Consider the following 23,891-nt stretch of genomic DNA (forward strand, 5'->3'; position numbering starts at 1 on the left):
TTTATTTTTTAAAAAGTGTGGTTGCTGTATAGAATTAAATCAATATAGAAAACTTGAAAACAAAGTTTTAAGAACTAGTGGAAATTCTCCTGGGCAGCAATTTTAATCATTAACATTGCCTGAGCACCATAGAGTCTGTCCTCTCAGCTCTCATTGAGAAGTGTGAAGAAGGCTGGGATGAAGGGACAGAAATCAAGTATTCAGGTTAGCACCGTTGTCCAAAACACCCTTCTATATTAGCTTTCATTTTAATCAAACAATCTGAAAATAAAGGATTCAAATAAGGAATTCCAGACTCTTAGGTAATCTTTGAAAACATCTCAAACAGCACCATTTCCTGGGTTAGGAAGAATTGTTAGCATGTTTTATCCTCCGTTTTCACCAACAATTCTTTTAAATTCCATTTATTCATGCGTATGTGCATGTGTGCCAGTTGACATGTGTTGCAGTGTACACGTGGAGATCCAAGGACAACCTGTGGGAGTCAGTCTTCTCCGTCTACTACCTGTGCTCCAGGGATGGTCAGACAGCCCCTTCATCCACCGAACCATCTTGCTGACCCAGTTGTTACTGTTTTCAGCTACAGTTAATGTTTAATATGTTTTCCATTCTCAAAAGGACATTCCTAGATTTTCTTCATCCCCCCCTTCTCTTCGGTAGCTCTATATAATTCTTTTGACATCAAGATTTAGAACATTTTATTTTGTTTTATAACTCTAATTTCAAACTGTTTAATCTTATGCATAAATGAATTCCAAAGTTATTAATATTTTTGCTATATCTTTCTGAACAGGCGTTCATAATGTAGACGGATGTTTTAGTTGGCTAGGCTTTATCCCTTACAGGATGGGAATGGATGTAGCAGCGGCTGTTATCACTGAGAAATCTGAGTCTCCTTTACTTGCAAGATTATTTATGTATGAAATTGTAAAAATTTAAAGGGCCATCGTTGGTTGCTTATTGCATTAAGTTCTAGAACTTTGTGCCATTGGTTTTGTAACTGATTATTGAATTGACTTGGGTAAAGTACTTTAGAAAGAATAATTTACATTGGTTAGATGTGCTCTGAGACCGTCACACACTGGGCAGTTTTGTATGGACCGAGTAATAGAGAACAGAGGACCCAGTATTGGTGCCATGTGCTGAGAGGGGTTAAACATGCAGCGGAGAGTGGAACTCCTTGGCTATTCCGTGGAGTGTTACCTCCTTGGCTGAGTACATGCAAAGCTTACTAAATGAAAGAAGATGGGAGGTTCTGCTTCTCTTTGGGGCATCATGGACCCAGAGAGTATTTAGCTGCAATGCTGCATTTATGTTCAAAGAAGGACATGAGAAGTTTGTTGAATGACTAAAGAAGAAATACAAATGAAAACTGAAATTAGCATTCTCCAAAGTGCTTTTATCTGAGGTGTTGGATTGGCCTATGGCCTTGTACCCGTGCCTGTAAATACTATGCACACCACTTTTGTAGAAGAGGAAGGCTCTGTTACATGGGGAGCAATGACATTACAAGGGTGTGTTTGAACCCAAACCTCACACTCCTTTCTTGCTAATTCCTGCTTGGTTGTCGAGTCTCCTAAGGATTTCAGACTTTGTCACGATGCTGAGTGAGGAGTAAAGAGGGGCTGGCTGCTTGCCACTGTTGGCTCTCTAGGACCCGCCCATTCCTGCTGTTCATGTGGGATCTAACTGTTCTAAGCGGTTCTTTTCTTCATTGCCCGGATGTGTGGGACACCGGCAAATTGATTGTGCCGACTTGTTTCTTTTCTTTGGCCCCGTGGCTCTCTCTGGAGAGACAGAACTTGAGTTGTGTGGTTGAGTTGTGATGGGCCTGCTGAGCTAGAGTAGTGAAGTGGTGATGGCACCCTCCTTTCTCCCATCTCTCTTGCTCAGTAGCCGTGAAGCCACAGGATCATCTTCTTCAGGGTCAGAGTGGATGGAAGGATGAGGGAGTGGAAGCGACTGAATGTGGGTTTTCTGCTCTAGTGAAGGCAGGGTAGGACTGTGAAGAAAAGAGTTACATCTGGGGGGAATGGGGTTGAGAGAAGCCAAGGGCCCTTTCTGCTGTCGTTGGCACCTCTGTAGGAAGCCTGACTGCCCATGGGAGACTTCATTTCTGTGTTTTCCAAATATCTCTTCAGACCCAAACATGGGAATTTCTTTTTCTCTGTTCTACTCATAAGTGTGATCCTAGTTTGTTTTATTTATTTATTTTTGAACTCCAGGGAAGACATCGACTGTGCAGACATCTTTCTGAATTCTCTGTTTCACTCTCACTTTCAGGACCCAGAGCACCCTAGCAAGGATTACATAATGAACTTTGAGATCCGGTCCCTGCGAGACAGCCGAGCATTGATTGAGAAAGTTGGAATTGAAGATGCGTCTCAGTTCATAGAGGACAACCCACACCCCCGACTTTGGTATGCTAAAGAACCCCGACATCCCCCAAAGTCCAGTGTATGCTTTTAAAGTTCCAACTCTGTCACCCTCTGTTCCCACACTAGTGTCCTAATTGGAACTGGTGTCTCTTTTTGCCTTTCTTCTTCAACTATAGAAACCGGCTTTTCATATGCCAGTCCTCAGTATAAGCATGTTACATGAAAAAGTATTTGTATGTGCTAAAATAGTCATTTTCACCAGAAATCACCAGAAGTTTTTTTTTTTTAACCATGTTTTACTGATTAAATCCTATACACGCCTTGTTTATTAGTCATATGTAATAGGTTTTCTGTGTCTTTTTGAAAATGAAGGCGCCTGCTGGCTGAAGCTGCTCTCCAGAAGCTGGACCTGTACACCGCACAGCAAGCGTTTGTGCGCTGCAAGGATTACCAAGGCATCAAGTTTGTGAAGCTCCTGGGCAATCTGCAGAGCGAGTCAATGAAGCAGGCTGAAGTTATTGCCTACTTTGGCAGGTTCGAAGATGCCGAAAGGATGTATCAAGATATGGACAGACGGTAAATTATGAAGGCAGCCACCCCCCCCAAGTGATGTCAGTTCATATGTTTACAAGTGGAGAGTATAAAGTAGACTAAATGTATTGTACTGTTTCTTTTAGAAAGTAATTTTCATTTTGGAATACAACTTGGGCATTTTGCATGCCTCATTAATTTATATCTTATAAATTGGAAGAAGTTTTCTTCTCTGCTTTTATTTATTATTTTTAAGGTTTTGTGTGTGTGTGCTCATATGCATGTATGTGTGTGTGTTAGGGTTAGGGGTTAGGGTTAGGTTGTGTGTGTGTGTGTGTGTGTGTGTTTGCACATGTGTTTGGTGCCTTTTACTACCGTTTTCCACCTTAGACACAGCCTGCCATTGCACCTGGAGCTTGAAGTTTTGGCTAGACTAGCTAGCTGGCCAGCGAGTGCCCAGGGGCTGGCTACTCAGTGCTGGGTCACAGATGCAGTAGCTGTGACAGGCTTTCAGGCCAGTGTAAGGACTCGGCCCCTGCTCTATCTCCATGTGTTATTCCATGACAACAGAGATTTTGTTTATTTGGTAAAGAAAAAAGTTGCTAGGTCTATAGAGACTGGAGACTTTTATTAATTATTATATAGTCATAATCTGGGTTTTAATTACTGGGGCCATTATTTAATTTTCTTCTCTTGGGAATCATAAAGCCAAAATCAAAAGAGAACTAATTATTCAGCAGATAATTAGTTTGCTCAACAAGTTGGAAATCCAGGAAAATAAGACTTGAAACAGCTCTTATTTTGTTGTTTCTTGAGATAGGGATTCTCTGTGTAGCCCTGGCTGTCCTGGAACACTCTCTGTAGACCAGGCTGGCCCCAAACTCACATTTTCCTGCCTCTGCCTCCCGAGTGCTGGAGTAAAAGGCGTGCACCACCACCAACTCCCAGCTCAGAAACAGCTTTCTACTCTGGTGGGTTTGTTGTTGTTTTGTTTTGTTTTATTGCTGTGACAAAAGTGCCCAAGCCTGGGTAATTTATAAAGGACAGAGGTGGCTTCTCACAGTTCTGGAGGCTGGGAAGTCCAAGGCAGACTTGATGTCTGGTAGGAGCCTTGTCTGTGCTTTCAGGATGCCGCCTTGGACTTTCATGGGCAGAAGAGAAAAGGGCATCAGGGTTCCCTGATGAGCTGCGAATGTAGCTACCGCATGGAGCTAACTCATGGAGCTGTTAGCCACATCACAGACGAGGCCTGCTCAGTTCCCCAAGCGCACCATGTCTTGATGCTACCACAACTGGGATTAAGTTTTAACATGAAGTTTTGAGAGGACACACCTTCAAACTATAACTTCTGCTCTGTCTCAGCTGCTTCTTTTTGACCAGGCTGTTTCCAGAGAGCACCGAGAACTGTGTCTAGTACAGGGCAGGCAACTGTCAAATATTATAGAGTGGGTTAATGATAAATGAGTGAACGAATACTTTTTTTTTTGTAGGGACCTCGCTATTGGTCTCAGAATGAAATTGGGGGACTGGTTCAGAGTACTGCAGCTCCTGAAAACTGGATCTGGTGATGCAGACGACAGTCTCCTTGAACAAGCTAACAATGCCATTGGAGAGTACTTTGCTGACCGACAGAAGTGGTGTGTGAGCTACCTGGATGCCTGGTGCATTCTTGCGTACTTAGAGTTATTGCTACCCAGAGTGCTTCTCCAGGAAGTAGTGCTGTCAGAGTGAAGGCCCTTCTCCTGAATCCTAAAATTCAAATGTCTGTGTGATGCGTTTGCTCTCTGGATGCAGGACATTTTTGACCTGAGAGATGAGCACAGTATAACTCTGCCACCTACACACACGAATCTTATCCCTAGCCTTAGACGAATCTTATCTCTAGCTTTAGAAGGCATCCCACTGTTTTTGAGATGACAACCTAGGATATGTAACCATGAGCTTTCCCACCTGTGCCCCAGTCCCTGAATAATGGCTTGGAAGCTTATTATTTATTAAGAAGGGTTTAAACTAGGGCTTGTTCCCTGACTAGCTCATAGCTTACATAACCTGGTTATTCTGCTCAGTCTGCCATGTGGCTGATGACTTCTCCGCAGTTTCTTTTTTCTTTTACTTTTTTCTTTTTTGTTTTTGAGACAGGGTATCTCTGTATAGCCCTGGCTGTCCTGGAATTCACTTTGTAGACCATGTTGGTCTCGAACTCAGAAATCCGCCTGCCTCTACCTCCCACGTGCTGGGATTAAAGGGGTGCTCCACCATGCCCGGCCTTCTCAGTTTTGTAATCCATCTACTTGGAGTCTGGTGTGACTCTTCTCATGCCGGCCTCCCAGTTCCCCTCTCTCTGCCAGAACTCCCACCTTCTGTTCCCTGCCTTTGCTAGCAAGCCACCAGTGCTTTATTGAAATGTGATGCACACTACACAAGACATCCTCTCTACAGTTATGAATGCTTTATTTTTTGATCATAGTAAATTATTTCATATTTACTTGTTTTGTTATAGATTGTTTTCAGAAAGCATTGCTTTATTCTTAAGTTTTCATTGGGATTCATATGCTTATCATTTATGTCAGTGATACAAGTACTTATATGATATTGTATACGTGAGAGCGTTCAAAGAATATTACAGGTAGAATATCCTTCATTTTCTTTAGATCTTAAAAAATTGTGTGTTTTAAAGGTCTTGTGTTGCGTGTAGTTTTACCCTGTACTTGCCTTTCCTCTGGGAGGTGAGCTCTCTCCCAGCCCCGCCCGCCCGGCTTCCCTTGAGTCCTCTGACAGAAGACACACAGTTTGATCCTTCTCTACTTGCCTTTTGGCACAATTGCTGGGTGCTGCCATCTCCCTCCTAGAAAAATGTGCCCTTATCAATTTCATATCTCCGTCTCTCCCATCTGCCCTAAACTTCAATCGCTAAACTCTTCTGACCACCTTCCTATAGGAGTGGCCTTTGTGGCCACTTCGTTTTGAGATCTCACATGGTTTCTTGGTTCTCTTCTCTCCAAAGCATGTGAACTGCATTCTCTTCCCTTGAGTCCCCTGCCTGCTCCCAGGACCTGGAAGTCCCTATTATACCCACCTAGCCATTGACCCATGGCTTTCTTTACTGACAGATCAAGAGCCAATTGGGGAACAGGACTTTAGCATCAGAACCACCCCCTTCAGTATTGTATAACTCAAAATGATGAAGTAACACAAATATATCCTAATGAGAGGATATTTTTATGGAAGTTCTTGTTTATCTAGAGACTCACATACTGATTGTGAAGTTTTTTCCACCCATAGGCAGAATGCTGTGCAATATTATGTAAAAGGCAGGAACCAGGAGCGCCTGGCCGAATGCTATTATATGCTAGAAGATTATGAGGGGTTAGAGACTCTTGCCAATTCACTTCCAGAAAACCATAAGTTGCTTCCAGTAAGTATTCCAAATTTTAGTTTTTGGTGTTGAGTTTTTTATAAAATATTTATTTTTAGTCAGAAAATATCCTTTGCAGCAACAAAAACTGAAGGTTAGTCTATAATTTCATAGTTTCTTAGACATGAGGCGATGCTTACGTTGTGTTTTGAAGTCAGTGTGCAGTGTTAGAGGATGCCTGAGTTGCAGGGAGAGAGAGATCACCGGGATGCTTAGCACCTCACTAGAGCACAGCCTGTGTGGGCCCTTCTGTTATTAAAGTTGCAGGGGACAGACACAGGCTGCACAACAATGCCAGAGTATCGGGAGAGGTTTTTTTATAGGTCACAAAATTTTAAGCAATTCTAGTTTTTGTGCTTTTTAAGTTTTATTTTTTAATTAGAATGTATTACTTTATAAGCAAAGTATAGGCATTATGTTTGAAAATGTAGTTGGGCACAACATATGTATTCATATATCCAAAATTATTTATTTATTTATTTATTTATTTATTTATTTATTTATTTATTTGTTACGTGTGGTTGTTTTGCCTGCATGTAATGACTTGTGTCCCACATGCATGCAGCGCTCACAGAGCCCAGAGGAGGGTGGATCGCCTGAGACTGCAGTTAAAGGTGGTTGAGAGACATTGGGAATCTGAGCAGACAGCGCTTAGCCACTGAGACATTTCACTAGCACATCCACCCTCAGTAATTTTGAGGGTGGGTGGATAGGGAGAGAAAACTCTAATTAGTAACATTGAAAGAGACAAAAGGATGGCTGTAAGGTTCTTGGTGGTGGTGGTGGCGGCGGCGGGTGTCCCGGCCTCAGCTACCTGCTGAGGAAGCTGTTTTGGGTTTAGTTTCTAAAACTGATGAAGGCAGCATTTCGGTTTTCCTTCTTGACTTTCGCCATGTTAGGATTCAAAACTGCCACTTGACCATTAAACTGTCCCCCACCCCAGCATTCGCCTTTCTCCTCCTCCCCCTCGTCCTCCCTCTCCCTCTCCCTCTCCCTCTCTACGTCTCCCCCCACCCCCGCCCCTCTGCTTGTTGTTTGATTGTGGTTAGAGATGTGGACCATGAGGCCTTTCTTAAATTTGTTTGTCACGTGTAGCTGCCTTGAACTCACTATGCAGCCATGGGTGACCTTGAACTTTTGATGCTTCTGCCTCTAGTGCTGGGAATGTATCACATTGCCAGTTTATGTAGTACTGGGGATCAAATTGCCAGGCAATAGTCTACCAACTGAGTCTCACTCACCCCAAGTCCTGGGTATTTCTTAATAAGATTGGGAGCTTGAACACAACAGTTTCTTGGTTCATATCATCACCACCACCACCACCACCATCACCATCATCATCATCATTTTTAACACTACCCACCAGGATGCATGCTTTCTTTCTCCCCCCTTTTCTTCCTTTTCCAAGACAGTCTCACTGTGTAGCTCAGGCTGATTTTGAACTTACAGCAATGATCCTCACCTCAGGCTGAAGGTGGGAAGCAGGGCAGTGTCTTTAGGGCCTGAGCCATTGAAGTGCTAGATCTATGAAGTGGACACTGTGACATCCATCCTGACTTGCAGCCTCCTGACAGAAAGAAAAATCACTCTGATTACGGATGTAGTGTTCAGGGGTCCCCACCAGCTTAGTGGTCACATGTCCCTGTGGAGTTTTGATAAATTAAATCTAAGTGATTGCCTGTGTCTGTGAAATCTGATAACAATGTTTGCTACTTACAGGAAATAGCCCAGATGTTTGTGAGAGTTGGAATGTGTGAGCAAGCTGTGAGCGCATTCTTGAAGTGTAACCAACCAAAGGCAGCGGTGGACACCTGTGTACACCTGAACCAAGTGAGGAGCGGACAGGCGCCACCTTGCCGCCCAGGGATTCTTAGGAGGATTCTGTGAGGCTGGGAGGGGAGGGAGCTGCTAGCTCATGGCTATTCTACGTGGAGGACCGAAAGGGTGGCCTTTGCACTTAACCTCTGGGGGTACCATAAGGGGTGGCCTGCTCACAGCTTAGCCAACCAGAACAGATCTGTGCGTTCAAGTTTTTATGTGGAATTTCATAATTTTTTGCATTTTGTTAGGGTTGGGTTTTTGTTTCTCAGAAAGGGCCAGGTTAATGGCCATTCATTGCCTGAAGAAAGAATTGAGTTACTTGATCAATATTTATTTTGGCAAATCTATTTCCTTTCTCTTTTATAGAAAACATGTATTTGATATTTTAAAAAAGCCTGAAATTTAACTAAAATCAAAGTGCAGGATTGTTACAGAAATGGTTGGCTATCAGTATATTCTTCTAAGTATGTTTTTTGAAGTGTTTTAAAAGATCTGTTTGCCTTATAAAGATAATTTATAAATGTTATATCCGATAGGATATTTTCTTAAATATGTTTTGTTTTATGATAAAACTAAAAAACAAATTCTTTTTCTAGCTTACAATATGTGCAGCAAGAGAACTGTAAAATTAATGTGATTATAAAATTTGAGACTTTCATTTTCAAATGTACTTATCCAAGAAATACCTCTGAAATTATGTAGTCACTTTGAAATGCTTGCCTGTAAAATGCTTGACTGCTCTGATTTCAAAGACGCTTAGAGTGTCGACTGCTTTGCTATATTGGAAGTAGTGTTACCATTTATTACACACTTAGGTTGCATTGTCAGGATGTAGTATGTAAGTTATTTAAATATTCGGGTGACTGAATTTATATTGCTTTTCCTAGTGGAACAAAGCCGTCGAACTGGCTAAAAGTCATAGTATGAAGGAGATTGGATCTCTGTTAGCTAGGTACGCGTCCCATTTACTGGAGAAGAACAAGACTCTCGATGCCATTGAACTCTATAGGAAAGCCAGCTACTTTTTTGATGCAGCTAAACTGATGTATAAGGTAATGCACAGTCCTGCTAAAGATTTGCTTTGCTCTAGTTACAGCTTTTTAAACTTTAAGCTTTATTACTTAAAAACTTGCAAATAAAATAAACATCACATACCAAAATTAAGTAGCCCCAAAGTCTATACATTTTAATGAACTTCTATCCAGTTAGAATAGCCATTTGAGTATATTTTTATGTTCTGGTACATAATCAGTACCAAACCGGAGAAATCCATGACAGAGTTAGACCTTGAACAATTAGCTTTATTATCTTCTTCTATAGCTTTTAAAAGTGTTCTGTTTTCTCTGTAAACAAGTGTCTGTCGCAGCAAAGCCCTTCTTACTGCAGCTTGTGTATCGCTGCCATCTACTGACGAGGTAATGATGGATGCCAGAATGTTGCCAGTTTCTAAGCAACTTTTCTGTTTGGTACAGAAGCTAATCAAGAATTTAAGAATTTCTGGGGGTTGCTAAGAACAAATTCTTTTAACTGAAATTAAGTCCTTGTAAAATGTACAAATTTGAAAACAATTTATTCCTTTAATATCCAAAATACAATATTAATTTAATACACATACTTTTTATACTGTTGTTCTCTTTTCTTCTTCTTCTTCTTCTTCTTCTTTTTTTTTTTTTTTTTTTTTGGTTTTTTGAGACAGGGTTTCTCTGTGTAGCCCTGGCTGTCCTGGAACTCGCTCTGTAGACCAGGCTGGCCTTGAACTCAGAAATCTGCCTGCCTCTGCCTCTGCCTCCCAAGTGCTGGGACTAAAGGCGTGCGCCACCACGTCCGGCCTGTTCTCTTTTCTTGCTCGACTTAATAATTTTCTCAAAATCATTTAAATTTAAACTTCTAAAGGACACACTACTTTCTCCACTCTGATTTAGTTATTTTTTCAATTAGATGTTATTTTTACGACTGCTAGTTTCTGTTCAAGTGACTAAATTCCAAAGAAAAGACCATGGCTTTTAAAATCTGAAACATAATTACATTTTACATTTGTATTCCACTCTGCCCCTCTTCCTCCTCTTTTAAAGAATCAAATTTCCTTTAATCCTGAGACATGATTTTATTTGTACAAATATACATCAAGAAGTTCCTTGGCCGGGCAGTGGTGGCGCATGCCTGTAATCCCAGCACTTGGGAGGCAGAGGCAGGTGGATCTCTGAGTTCGAGGCCAGCCTGGTCTACAGAGTGAGTTCCAGGACAGCCAGGACTGCGCAGAGAAGCCCTGTCTCAAACCGCACCCCCCCCCCCAAAAGAAAAAGAAAACCAAAAACCAACCAACCAAAAAAGAAGTTTCTTGCCAACGGTCTGAAATGTTTAGATTGCAGATGAAGAGGCGAAGAAAAGGACCAAGCCCCTGCGTGTGAAGAAACTCTACGTGCTGTCGGCTCTGCTCATCGAGCAGTATCACGAGCAGATGAAAAACGCCCAGCGCGGCAAAGTTAAAGGCAAGAACTCAGAGGTGACTAGGACATTCATGCCGCCCTCGTAGCAACATCAGGTCACCATAACTGCTCTTCCTGGAGATGCTCTTTCATTTGTAGGCCAGTGTTTATGTCTTTTAAGGGGCTTAACAAACAGTAATGCCTCATTCAGAATAAGTATGCAGATTTAAAATGTTGCACTTGGAAATATGGAGAACTGTTATTATTCTTTAAGACCAGTTTCTTGGATGCTTTAATTATTTTTTGTTAAAGTGTTTACTTGCCTAGTAAGTTCTAGTAATCAAAGAGTTAAAAAAAACTTTCTTAGAATATAAATCTATTTTACTGTAAATTTCACATTGACTTAAAGCTTAATTGGTTCTATTTTAAACTTTGATATTAGCAATTTAGAAAACTGAACTATGATAGAAAACTTAACTTTGCACTGACAGAGAGATGGTAAACTATGTGAAGCTGTGTGGCTGCCTCACAGTTTCAGACCTAACCTTCCTAACGTTAGCGCTGTTAAGCTCTGTAGGATGAGGCGTGGTGTCTGCGGGCTGACGGAGTGCACTGGTTTTTCTCCCAGGCCACTTCTGCTTTGGCTGGCTTGCTAGAAGAGGAGGTTCTCTCTACAACTAGTCGGTTCACAGATAACGCCTGGAGAGGAGCGGAGGCCTACCATTTCTTTATACTCGCGCAGCGGCAGCTCTACGAGGGCTACGTTGACACTGCATTGAAGACAGGTAGGTATGTCATGGAATGTTTGCAGGACATCTGAAGGTGGTCACATGAATAGGGAGAGCTAGCTTCTTTGTCTTTATATTAATTTTAATATTTCCCCTATGCTTTTGTCTATATGTGTCAAGATTATGAATATACAGTTTATTTTGTGCATTCTTCTTTCTGAAGTTTTCCCCCACTTTTACAAAACATAATACACAGTAGTTCACAGAAATATCAGATACTTTAGATAATAACAGGTTCCTATTTGTTTTTTGTATTCATATGCTTTCTGTTCAAAGCCAAACACTTACTGCCTAGCCCACAGTCTTTTAGTGGTACAGAGGACTGTGCCTGTGTCCGTAGGCACTCTTGACACTTCTTGCAGTGTACTGGAAACTTTAACAGACCTGCTTGTATGTGCCTTAATAGTGCTTAAAGGTGTTTCCATGTCATACACATTTCTGTAGTATTTATCTTTTTTCATAGGGTGATTTTTTTTTTTTAGTAATTTTAACCAAAATAGAAAAGTACAAAAGGACAAAATAATGGCATGAAATACTTTTGTAACTCAGATAACCATTGTGTACGTTCAAGTAAACTTTCTCTTTTTAATTAGAAAAAAAAACCCCACATTAATTCATTTAGCTTTGTTTTATTCTCTCTCTCTCTCTCTCTCTCTCTCTCTCTCTCTCTCTCTGTGCGATGAAACAGTTTTTCATTTTCATTATGTATTCTAGGCTGGCCTCGAACTTGCAGTCCTTCTGCCTGCCAAGTGCTGTAAATTAAAGGCATGAGCACCACTGTGCTTCAGGCAGATGTATTCCTCATTCCATCCCTGTATTTCTGTGCCAGTACTGTCCTTTTCTTACCTATAATGTGTTATTATTACTAATGTGTCTGTGTGGTTGTAAGCCACTTCAGTGCAGGTGTCAACAGAGGCCAGAGTGTATGTCAGATCTCCTGGAGCTGCAGGTACAGGTGGTTATGAACATTTAAAATGGGTGCTAGGAGCCAAACTCAGGGCTCTGGAACAAGCTTCAAGTGTTTTTAAACCACTGAGTTTCGTCTCCTGCCCCCCACTTACTTACATTTTATTTAATATTTAAGTTTTCCAGTGTCCTTTTTCTAAAATGATTTTTAGGTATCCTATCCTTTTGTACTTGTCCAGCCAGATGAACTCATAATCTTTCTGAGGATGAGGAAATTAAAATGAGGTCTTATTGGACTTTTGATTAGAACTATGTTAATTTACCAAGATGGGATCACTAATATGTCAATAATGAATTTTCTCATCCAGAAATATCAACTTTTAAACCATTGCTGTATCTGTTTTGTTTTCCATAAAGATTTTTAGTTTACTTCTGGTATGTTCCAAATGTTTCTTTTAGAGTTTATTCTTATTTTTATTGTCATTAGTAATAGGATTGTAAAAAGGTTTTCCAATCAACTGTCAGTTATATAAAGAAAATAGCTGTGATTTCTTACTTTATAATAATTCATTTAATTTAAATTAATGTGACATAGTGCAGCTCAAATAGTTTACAGTCATGTGCCATTTCTAGACTGAGGCTAAAAGAAAACACACTCTGAGATTCTTCCCCCGTTGGCTGGGGAGGTCCATACACTTCCTCTCTGTGTTTTAGTATAAAATGGTAAGAAATAGTATGTGCCTTGCAACTTCTACCATGAAAGTGCTGTGCTCCAAAGGCAGAACTAGAGGGTCTTGGTTATTATAGCCGAATGAATGTCTGTTTTAAAATAAAACTGTTCCATTCAACTTCTTGTCAACCTTTGACCTCAGGATCAACCAGTGGAACTCTAACAAGAAGATGCAATGGATATGTTGTTCCATTGGTTTTGTTATATTTTACTACTAGAAGGAATTTAAAAAAAAAATTCAGAGTCTAGAGAGGAAAGGCATACAAATTGATGACAAATCCAATGCTAATTCTGCAGTGTATTAAAGAAAAGATGCTATCTCTATTGCAGAAGGATTACAGATAAGATGTAGCAGCTGTCAAAATAGTCTGGGCTGGCAGTGGGAAGCTCATTTGTACTTAGTTGTCCTGTTACCTCAGTGGGACAAAGAACACAGAGAGCATCATGCTACACTGTTTGTTCTTTGTGAGCAGAAACCATTATCTTGAGAATTACAGTATTAGTTCACCTTGTCTGGAATGCCACAGAAATTACTGGATCAAATGGAACAAAAGCACACATTTCAGTATGGAAACCATTCGGTCTGGAGTGAGCATGGCTGCGTGAGTCATTGTAGTGTGACTTCACTCTCATGAATGGGGTTATGAACTCTGCCTCCTCCGCTGGGGCTCCCACCCGTCAGTATTGCCTTACATTTATTAAGGCTTGTGTAGGTTAAGATCGAACAGCACCTGTGGGTCCTGTTTCACACGTTCACACTGTACTTGTCTTTGCAGATACTAACTGCCCCGTCTTTTCCAGCTCTTCACCTGAGAGACTATGAAGACATCATTCCCTCAGTTGAGATCTACTCTCTGTTAGCACTCTGTGCGTGTGCAAGCAGAGCTTTTGGTACCTGTTCAAAAGCTTTTATTAAACTGGAATCTTTAGAGACGCTCAGTGCAGAGCAGAAGCAGCAATATGAAGACCTGGCTCTGGAAATCTTCACCAAACACACGCCAAAAGACAACAGGAAGTCTGAATTAAACAGCCTTCTTGAAGGGTAGGTGCATCATAATCAAATGCCATTCACCTGAAGCTTGGCTAGTATAAAGCACTGAATTTTTAAGGAGTTTATGTTAATATTAAAATTGATTAATATTATTATCCTACATGAGTGTAGTAAAGCTATATTCATTTAAAGAAAAGTTTTTATGAGAAAAACTTTTAAAAGTATTTTATTTGAAATTTGACTTGGAAATTTTCATTCTTGAGTATTTAGAGTAGAGTAGACAGACCAATCACGTATTTTCACGTCTAATTGTTTTCTCTCTTATTTTTACAGCGGGGAAGGCAAACTGCCGACCTGTATCGCCACTGGCAGCCCAATCATCGAGTATCAGTTCTGGGTGTGCAAAGTCTGCAAGCACTACGTCCTCGCCCAGGAGATCAGCAACTACAACTTTTGCCCTTTATGCCACAGCTCGGTAGAATAAAGGAAAGAAGACTCTCAGTTGTACAGTGCTGGAAGCACACACGCTTCTCTGCACCCGACTGTGTCGTAGAGCTTGATTTCCTAAGGATTCATAGGAAAATCACCTCATCATCTGCTAGTTGTATTTTTGTATAAAATATATATTACAAAAGAAAATAAAAGTAAAGGGAGGGCTGGCATGTGCTCAGTGGTAGCATGCGTTCCAAGCCTGCGCAGGTCCTGGGTCCACTGTCAGTACTGGAAAAAAAAGATAATCCATACATCACAGTGCAACCAAGAGACAGTTTGATTCTTTTCACATAAGATTTACAGGTGTGAACTAATTTTTTTGTAGTTCCTGTCTGTTCATTTACCATTTATATAACTTATAGTTTGTGGCAAATTACCACAGAACTAGTTCTCTCTTGCCAAGGTTACCAGTTGGTTAGAGACCCCTTGGGAGGTAGCTGGGGATGGCAGAGGGTAGGAGGGGCTGCCTTGAAGCAGAGAACAGACATGACCTGGGTTCAGGGAGGCTCAGCAGCGGCTTAGGACATGAGCTCTGTTTCTACTTAAGGTTAAATTTCTGTATGTTCATAAATGAGGAAATGGCATTTTAAGACTTTTTATTATTTGAAGTTTTAAAGACTACAAGCCTCATTCAAGAGGAAGCATTTGGTCTCTTTTCTTTGTAATAAACATGAATTAACTGATTTTGAGTAATGCTGTAGTTATCATCAAGCTTATCCCGAGCTATGCCATGGTTCAGAGTACTCTAGTGGCCTAAATGTGACCCCAGCAGCCACAGCATGCACTAATGTGGCCGGTCCCAGCATTCTGGTAAGCAGTGTACCTGCACAGGCACTGCCGACCTCTCTCATCTGCCATACACAGCTCATTATATTTTGCTGAAATGTACTTTAAGATCACTTTTCTGACCGGGCAGTGGTGGCACATGCTTTTAATCCCAGCACTTGGGAGGCAGAGGCAGGGAGATTTCTGAGTTCGAGGCCAGCCTAGTCTACAGAGTGGGTTCCAGGACAGCCAGGGCTACACAGAGAAACCGTGTCTCGAAAAAACAAAACAAATCACTTTTCTTTATTCTCAGAGCTCAGATCAAAAGTTTTTCTGAGACATTATTTGAAATAAACATGAAAACAAATTCTGAAGGGAAAAAAGGACGTTTATCCCATGTTTCCTTCCACTATAATGTAGGGAAATGTGGCATTTGCATTGTCTTCACATCCACAGACACATCCTCGGACACACACAGAGACATACACAGAATATATATCACATGGGAGAAAAAGCTAAGTCTTTTTAGGAAAATATACAGTGACTGAAGTGGCAGAGAATTGTTACCATAGAGACTACAGAAAGTTCACACTCAGAAACATGGACAAATTTGTTTCAAAGTAACAGAATATTAACTCTGTTGCCATAGCTCTAGACGCTTATTTTGGGTATCTAAAATGAAAACAGCAATATTATGTTGCCCTCTACTGTCTGCTTCTATAATTATTTTCTAAAAAAAAATTTTTTAAAGACTTCTTTATTTACTATGTATACAGCATTCTGCCTGGATATATGCGCACCACCACCGCCCGGCCATGGGCACTGTCTGTCTGTCTATCTATCATCCATCTAATCTAATCTAATCTAATCTAATCTAATCTAATCTAATCTAATCTAATCTAATCTAATCTAATCTAATCTAATCTAATCTAATCTAATCTAATCTAATTATGTATACACATGTCACAAAGATTTAAATTCTCTTAATTTCCCGCGAACGGCGTCAGGCGCTACCAGTTGTCTCGCGATACTACGGGTCTTCAAACAGGACAAACGTCCTTTTCCTTTAGCCAACGAAGTCCCGTGAGCGGTAGCTGTGGTTCCGCTTCCACCCGGGTGAGGCGGTCATGGCCTTGCGGCCAGGCCGAGAGGGCGGAGAGAGCTCGGCCGCCCTGGCCACGGCGCAGGCTCGCTTCTCCAGGGGCGAGTTTGCCGAGGCCCGGGAGCTGTACTCCGCCTTCATTGGCCAGTGCGCGCGTCACGGGAGGTAACTATCGCGAGAGCGGGCTGGGCGCGTGGGTGGTCCCCGAGCCACGCGCGGACCGCGGAGTCCTGGGCTGCCGCTTGGTTTCCCCAGAAAAGATCCCCTCCGAGCCCTGTCCTTCGGGGAGGGGACGCCTTGGTCTCCGCAGAGGCCCAGGCGGCAGGAAGCCGCTGTTCTGGGCAGGGAAGGTGGTCGTCCTCGGAACCACAGCGACGCCTTTGTGTTCCGGACGCGAAGGTTCCGGTTCAGCACCCGCTTAAGCTAAGCACAGTCGCTGCACCCAGCTGTCCCGTTAGTGTTTACCACGACGTCACAGCACACTCCTGAAGTTAAGGGTTGTTAATGTGACACCGCTAGAACATCACAAGAGTCCTTTCTGTAGAATATCAAGCCAGCGATGAAACGTTTATTGCCCAGTACAGTTCTTTGTTACTTTGATATTTGAGTTCGAGCAGCTTATCAAGATGTGCACTCTGACCCCTCTATTCCCACTACGCTTTGAGTCTTTAGAAAACGGGGTTGTATGTCGAGCCAAAATCTGATAATTATAAAAATTTTGACATTTAGGGGTCTTGGTTGCATTCTGTTTTCTGCCAGTTAAGGAATTAAAAGGCAGTAAAACTCTCAAGCCAGGCAGGTAGCAGCGGAGGAGGAGGAGGTGGTGGAGGAGGAGGAGGGTGCCACGACTAAGTACAGCTTATGAGAGAATCCGCTAATGAGGAAAGGTTTCCTAGGGGTGAGAAAACTTGAGTGGGCAAACAGATAAAACCCTCGGCAAAGCGGAAGAGGATTTCAGGAACCCGCAGATCCACTCCTTTGAGGGTTTAAGGAACTGAGGGTTGGTCAGTTTGAGCACAGAGCCCTAAGCATGTCCGATCCAGCTTTGAACTTGTGTAGTAGTAGCATAGCAGAGCCATCAGCGGGGGTGGGGTGGGGTGGGGGGCTCTATTGGTGAAAAAAAAGTAGAAAAGCCTTTTTAGGCTGCCGGGTTTTTGTTTCCGGTCAGCCGGGTCAGGAAGAAGCAGGTCAGGTTGGCAGTTCACTATATTTATTATCTAGTCTCAGCTCCTCTCTTGATACATCTGCTTATCAGGGAGTCTTACTCTTAGCCCCTCCGTATTGTTTGTCCCAATGTCTCTGTATTGGTTGTGAATTGGTCGTTAAACCGGGAGAATCGATCCAACTCTGCAGGTTCACAATTCCACTGTAATAGAGTGAAGTCTTTTACTCTTTGTGATATTCACAGCCTGGCTATCTTCTGTGCTAATGCCTGCACATGTAGCATTAGTTACTTCAAGATTTGCCTTTGTTGCGCTTATGTAATGTGTGGAGTGAACACAGAGAAACAGAGAAACTGGGAATTTCTCTCTCTCTCTCTCTCTCTCTCTCTCTCTCTCTCTCTCTCTCTCTCTTTGTGTAGCCCCAGCTGTCATGAAACTCCCTCTACATACCAGGCTGCCCTTGAATGCAGAGATCCACCTGCCTCTGCCTCCCAAGTGCTGAGATTACAAGCTGTAGTACTGGACCTGGAAGATCTTTATAGTAGACTGCAAGCTTGTCTTTGCATGAGATCTAATACAGAAGACTATTTGTTTGTAAGACTTAAATGGAATTAAGCCAGAGAGGCAAAATTGCTTTTTCATTTTAGTACTACATTATCATAAAAGTTAACAGAAATTTCTTTTTTTTTAATAAAGTGTTTTTGTCTTTGATAATCCTCACCTCCCACTACTCACCTTAATTCCTCTCGCCTCTACCCCCACTTCCCTTCCCCCCCCTTTTTTTTTTAAAGTTACCAAATCCCATGTTGTGCTGCCCCAGTTATTCATAGATATGTGGCCATACAGGAGGGTGTTTGACCTACCAGGGCCATACTTGGTTTGACATACCAAGTGCAGCACTGTGACAGCACAGTGGAGCAATGTGATACCACAGTGGAGCACAGTGACACCAACTTGGAGCATGAAACAACACAGTGGAGCACTGTGAAAACACATTAGAGCATGTGACACCACAGTTTAGCACTGTGACACCACAGTGGAGCACTGTGACACCACAGAGCAGCACTTAGACTTAAGAAAGCTAACTCTCCCTCCCTTCCTCAGATGCCCTTAACTGTTCGTAGCTCCTCTAGGATACCCACTCCCACCCAGCTCCATGGAGTGTTTACTGACTTGATCTCGTGCAGGTCCTGTGCAGGCAACCATAGCTGTGAGTTTATGAGCACAGTGCCCCTGCAATGCCCGGAAGACACTGTCTCTTGGTTTTTGCCCCAGCCCCAGGCTCTTCTCATTTCCCTGAGCCTTGGGGGTGGGAGAAGGGTGTTGATTGGCATCCTGTTTGTGGCTGATCACTCTGCTGACATTTGCTAATAGAAAATTCCACATAGATGGTCGAGTGATGTTACCATCTCTCTCTCATTTCCACCACCACTCCTGATAAAAAGGCTAGCAAACACAGGAGACTGCCTTTCTACTCTCCTTTAGGCTCTAATGGGCTTCTTTAGGAAGTTTCAGGAACAATTAGCAGTAGGTATGTGGATGGTACATGAGCTGCTGCTTCTTTCTCATTTGCGCATGTCAGCCCAGGAACCCATGTCCACCACAGCGAGGTAATCTCTGCCCTAGACTTGCAGCCTGGCTGCAAGCCCACGCTGCAGTTTCAGCATCCCTTGCATCCCTTGCACCTTTCTCTGGTAGAGTTCAAAACGTGAAGTCTACCAGTTCCACGGTTCCCCTTACACATGTCTTTGAAAGTTTCATTTTATTTTTTTAAATATTGGGTTGCTGAATAATTCTGAACAGTACTGACTGCCTTCTGGGGGCCTAATGAGTAAAGGTGCCTGCCACACAAGCCCGATGACCTCATCTCAGTCCCTGGAATGTTTGTAAAGCCGAAGGAAGCAGAGAGCCACTCCCTGACTTCTCCATGCATGTGGTAGCACCTTACACAATACAATTAATAAAAACTCAAAAAATATTATGTTTAAAAAATCAGTACTTTAACAATGAAAATCAATGGTATCAGCCTGTCTCTGTCCTTCTCTGTCTCTCTTTAAAGCTTTCTTCTAAATACTTATGAATGTTTGCATACACATCTATCTGTGACCAGATGCATACAGTGCCCACAGAGGCCAGGAGAGGGCATTAATTTCTCTGGAACTGGAGTTACACATGTCTGTGAACCACAGTGTTGATGCTAGGTATTGAACCTGGGCCCTTTGGAAGAGCAGCAAGTGCTCTTAACTGTTGAACCATCTCTGTAGCCCTTGCCTGTGTCTTTAAGATTGTAAGCAAAATGTCTACCTTCATGGAAAGTAATATTTTAGAATTTGTCTTAATGAAATCTAACATTCTAAGATTATCCAAGGATAAGACTTCATAACAAAGCTTTGAAACCTGAGGGAATGAATAATGAAAGTTTTGCTGAAGTCCTGGGGTGTGTTTCTTTCAGTCTGGGATAGCAGTTCAGCTGATGTCCTAATACCTGCTACAGCCTCCTGTTCGTGAGCCTTTAACACTGAGTTAGTGGCCTTCAGAGGTATCCTTTGTCCATCTTCCTCAGAGCTGACAAAACAAAATTTCTAAGTTACAACAGTTCCTCCCAACTATTATGACCATGTGGGTGTGGTGGTATATGCTTTGCTCCCAGCACTCAGGAGGCAGAGGCCAGCCTGCCCTACACACTGAGTCCCAGGCCAGCCAATGTTGCAGAGTGAGACCCTGTGTCAAAAAACTGGAATAGTCAAATAATGCCCCCTCCCCAATAAACTGCAAGGACCTCCATGTGCTACAATAGTCATGGTCTTTCTCTGGGTTGTCAAGGATTAATATGCCAAGAAAACCATTGATGGGTCAATTGCTGTGCCAACCTGCAACTGAGTTCCATTCCTGGAGCCCATGGAATGGTGAGAAGACAGAAATGATGTCACAGGGTTTTAACTGAACTCTGTACCCACGGTGGCATCTGTGCTCACACACATACAATAAGACAGTTTTTAAAAGATAAGTTACTGCCATTACCAATATTTTCTGAGGGTTATGCTTTGTACTGCGGGGTAAAAGAGAGAGAGGTGGAGTATGGAGTTCCTCAGTTTGACTTTGGGGAAAAGAAGGGAAGGAAGAAGGAAGATGGTAACGCCTCTGGCTGGGAGCAGTGAAGACAAGTTGTCATAGGCAGTGGGAGGGAGGAGGCTTTGACCCGATGGCGGCTCCCAGCTGTGGGTATCAGGCCTCCCAGGACCATTACATCTATGCCACTACTGCTTACCCAGGGTTTCTTCACGGGTGGAAAATGACTTCATACCTCATTGTTTGAAGACCACCTACATTTAGACTAAAGTAGTGTCTGTGACATTTCTGTAGTGCACTGGCACCTGGGCAGGCACTCCTTGCTTAGCATGCATTTCCTCCCCCCGAGTGTGCTCTGAAAATAGTCAGCAATCATTTTAGTATCCAGCAGAACATGTTGGCAGAGAGCAAGGGCGTTGAAGACTCTAATAACATTCCATGCACTTTAAAATCCACACTGTGTTGTAGCCCCACGAAAGTCGCCGATGGTCTTCCACAGAACTTGATTTCTGTTTCCACACGCACCGTTTCTTCAGTTTGCCATTTTACCCTCCACACAGCGTGTTGTAGCAATGGAGTTTGATGGTACCCCAAAGAGCAAGGAAGTGGAAGCGAGGGGTTTAACAATGTTATTTTAATGTGAACTTTTTGTTTAAAGCAAATGTAGCCCTGAGGATTTGGCCACTGCATATAACAACAGGGGGCAAACCAAGTACTTCAGCGTTGATTTTTATGAAGCCATGGACGACTACACATCTGCCATAGAAATCCTGCCCAGCTTTGAAGTTCCCTATTATAACAGAGGCCTGATACGCTACAGGCTGGGTAAGGTGGTTTGGTTTTTCACTTTTTTATTTTTTGCTCTTCTCATGGACTGAATTCTGTTGCTTCAGAGCGATCAGCTGTCGTGAGGGAATCAAGTTTGACAATTATGTGAAATTTAGGTTTAGAGCTAAGGAACAAGGAAGCGTTCATGAATGGTTTTAGGCATTTGCTGGGCCCTACAGACCACAGCAGAGCACTGTAGTGAGAATGGGACCGGACGCAGGAGCCGGAAGTGAAGCTTTTAGAAGCCTGGATTAAAGGGTTGTAGATACTGTTTCTCATTTAAAATAAAAAATAAAACCCCACTTCTCAGCTTTCCTGCAGCTAGGTAGAAGTGAGATAACTGATGGTTTCCATGCTGCCTGTATAAAATCTGATGAAAAGCCACCACTAATTTTATTTGTTTCAGTTTTTATATTGTCAGAGATTGAACGCAGGGCCTCATGTGTTAGATGGGAGCTACTGCTTCTGCACCCCTGTCTCCGTCCCCGATTTAGACCCACTTATTCTGTAAGGGCACACGCTACTGTGATAGACGTCTTAGATCCCTGAGAGAGGCAGCTTCCTTCTGGGGGGCTCATAAAAGAAGCTATGGATACTCAGACTTCACTGTGCACTGACAGAAATCCTCGACTTTTTTTTTTTTTTCTATCTATGGGATTCTCTGCTACAGGGTATTTTGACGAAGCTTTGGAAGATTTCAAGAAGGCACTAGACCTCAATCCTGGATTTCAAGATGCTGTTTTGAGCTTAAAACAGACCATTTTAGACAAAGAAGAAAAGCAAAGACGAAATGCCGAGAAAAGTTACTGAAACCTTTAGCTTATTGAGATTTTAACTCAAGATCCTTAAATCTGCATTTGATTGGCTCTAAGATGGGCATAGAGCTATTTTGATTATATGTAAGAGACTGAATTTTAGAAGTGAAAGTAAAATAATGTACTTATTAATTTTAAGAAAGATCATGTTTGATAGATCTCTTAATAGAGTAAATAAATGATACCAGTGTATAAATGTATGCTATTACAGCAAAATATTTAAATCAATATGTACTAAATATGTACTATTTTTAGTAAAGGTTTTATTTTTACCACATATTTCTATTCCCAACTTTGTATTTTTTTTTTCCCGCCTATAGGAAAGTTGTTGGTAAATACAGTCAAGTCATAAACTCTTCACCTACTTAAAATAACACATTTGCTTTTTCTGAATACTTAAAACCAAAACTTTCCACTCTAAAGTCTGAGGCAGGAGGATTGCTGTGAGTACGCTAAGCCTAAACTATAGAGACCCTTAAACAAAACCCAACAAAAATAAAACAAAAGACGGACAAAGCTTTTTTTGCTGACTCGCTTGAGAATGAGATACTGATGTGACAACGCTTCACTCCCCAAACAGTTCTGCCTGCGTCTTCCTAAAGACGCTCTCGTCCACAGCCACTCACTGCTGTGACACCTAATAAAAACAATACTACAACATGCTCCATAGCCAGCTCGTGTCCACATTCCCCTGTGACTGCAGATAATTGCATCATATTCTCATGTCTCAGTATTCTTTCCCTCTGGGGACATCGCCTGCTCATTTTCTCTGCACAGTGTGTAGAGAACTCGCTTACTTTACATATGGTAATGGACTGAGAGACAGGACCCTTGGGCTTAAATATAAACACCCATCCTATGGGAGAGCAGTTGGAAAGAATTCATCCTACATTTGATCTTTTTTTTTCTAAAACTCATTAAAGAGATAGGCTAAGATTTAAGTGTTGAATATAATTTCTGTCTCTAGATGACAGCTATAACGATTGACACCACCAGCATTTCTCAAATACTTAGAATAAGCCAAACACTGCTCAAAGTCTTTATGAATTGATGCAGCGTAGAGAGGGAGGTGATAGGCTGACAAGCACGCTAATGTTAAGCTTAGCAATTCTGTTTTGAGTTCTGCCAGCGAACAACAGGGCTCTTCGCTCTGGGAAGAACTCTGGAGAAAGCAAGTCAAAGCCAGCGTGTCCCCTCTACAGTTTTTATTGTCCTGGTTTGGCATTCAAAGATACAGACCCTCATCTTTAGGTCTCCCAAACTGGTTTATTGCTGCTGTGGGAACACTGTTCTTGGTAGAAATTGCCCCCACTGGAGAGAGACAAAACACATTTGCCTGGCAGCCAAAGCCCAACAGAACTTTGTGGCTTCAGTGGCTTCCGCCATCACCCTTAACTTTCCTTTCCTTTCCTTTCCTTTCCTTTCCTTTCCTTTCCTTTCCTTTCCTTTCCTTTCCTTTCCTTTCCTTTCCTTTCCTTTCCGTCTGTCTGCCCCTCTCCCTCTCCCTCTCCCTCTCTCCTTTAAAGTGGTCTCATGAAGCAGAGAAAGGAATTCCCTGTTTGTAAATAATATCTGGAAAAATTCATGGAGAATTTGTGCTGCAGGTGAATGAATAGGAGATTAAGTTTGGTGCCAGAAATGAAAAGTTGCTCTATTTTCATAATCACCCAC

General features: G+C 42.1%; 2 protein-coding genes across 4 annotated transcripts in view; both read left to right on the forward strand.

The window, feature by feature from the left end:
* Positions 1–15,162, forward strand: part of Wdr35 (WD repeat domain 35) — a 54,851-nt gene extending 39,689 nt beyond the window's left edge. For 2 of the 3 annotated variants that reach the window (NM_172470.3, NM_001159527.1), the window contains 10 exons: positions 2,284–2,420; positions 2,751–2,954; positions 4,400–4,546; positions 6,192–6,324; positions 8,044–8,154; positions 9,033–9,197; positions 10,508–10,648; positions 11,200–11,356; positions 13,797–14,037; positions 14,320–15,161. In NM_172470.3, coding sequence (NP_766058.3) covers positions 2,284–2,420; positions 2,751–2,954; positions 4,400–4,546; positions 6,192–6,324; positions 8,044–8,154; positions 9,033–9,197; positions 10,508–10,648; positions 11,200–11,356; positions 13,797–14,037; positions 14,320–14,470 — 1,587 coding nt within the window. In that variant the 3' untranslated portion in view covers positions 14,471–15,161. Of the gene's footprint in view, positions 1–2,283; positions 2,421–2,750; positions 2,955–4,399; positions 4,547–6,191; positions 6,325–8,043; positions 8,155–9,032; positions 9,198–10,507; positions 10,649–11,199; positions 11,357–13,796; positions 14,038–14,319 lie in introns of all 3 variants that reach the window. The other variant, XM_006515232.3, reaches the window with a different exon arrangement.
* A 1,148-nt stretch (positions 15,163–16,310) lies between these two features.
* Positions 16,311–22,708, forward strand: Ttc32 (tetratricopeptide repeat domain 32). The gene is made up of 3 exons (NM_029321.2): positions 16,311–16,510; positions 21,236–21,402; positions 22,076–22,708. Exons 1-3 carry the CDS (start codon positions 16,371–16,373, stop codon positions 22,213–22,215), a joined length of 447 nt encoding a protein of 148 aa, NP_083597.1. The 5' UTR covers positions 16,311–16,370; the 3' UTR covers positions 22,216–22,708.
* Positions 22,709–23,891: the final 1,183 nt, after the last annotated feature.

This window comes from Mus musculus, chromosome 12 (assembly GCF_000001635.26).
Source record: "Mus musculus strain C57BL/6J chromosome 12, GRCm38.p6 C57BL/6J".
Taxonomy (NCBI): Eukaryota; Metazoa; Chordata; class Mammalia; order Rodentia; family Muridae; genus Mus; species Mus musculus.

Bases quoted from the DNA above. Each gene is read 5' to 3' on its own strand.
- Ttc32 (NM_029321.2), top strand. From the start codon at position 16,371: ATGGCCTTGCGGCCAGGCCGAGAGGGCGGAGAGAGCTCGGCCGCCCTG. The intron at 16,511-21,235 runs GTAACTATCGCG...TTTTGTTTAAAG, and splicing joins CAGTGCGCGCGTCACGGGAG to CAAATGTAGCCCTGAGGATT. The intron at 21,403-22,075 runs GTAAGGTGGTTT...TCTCTGCTACAG, and splicing joins CCTGATACGCTACAGGCTGG to GGTATTTTGACGAAGCTTTG.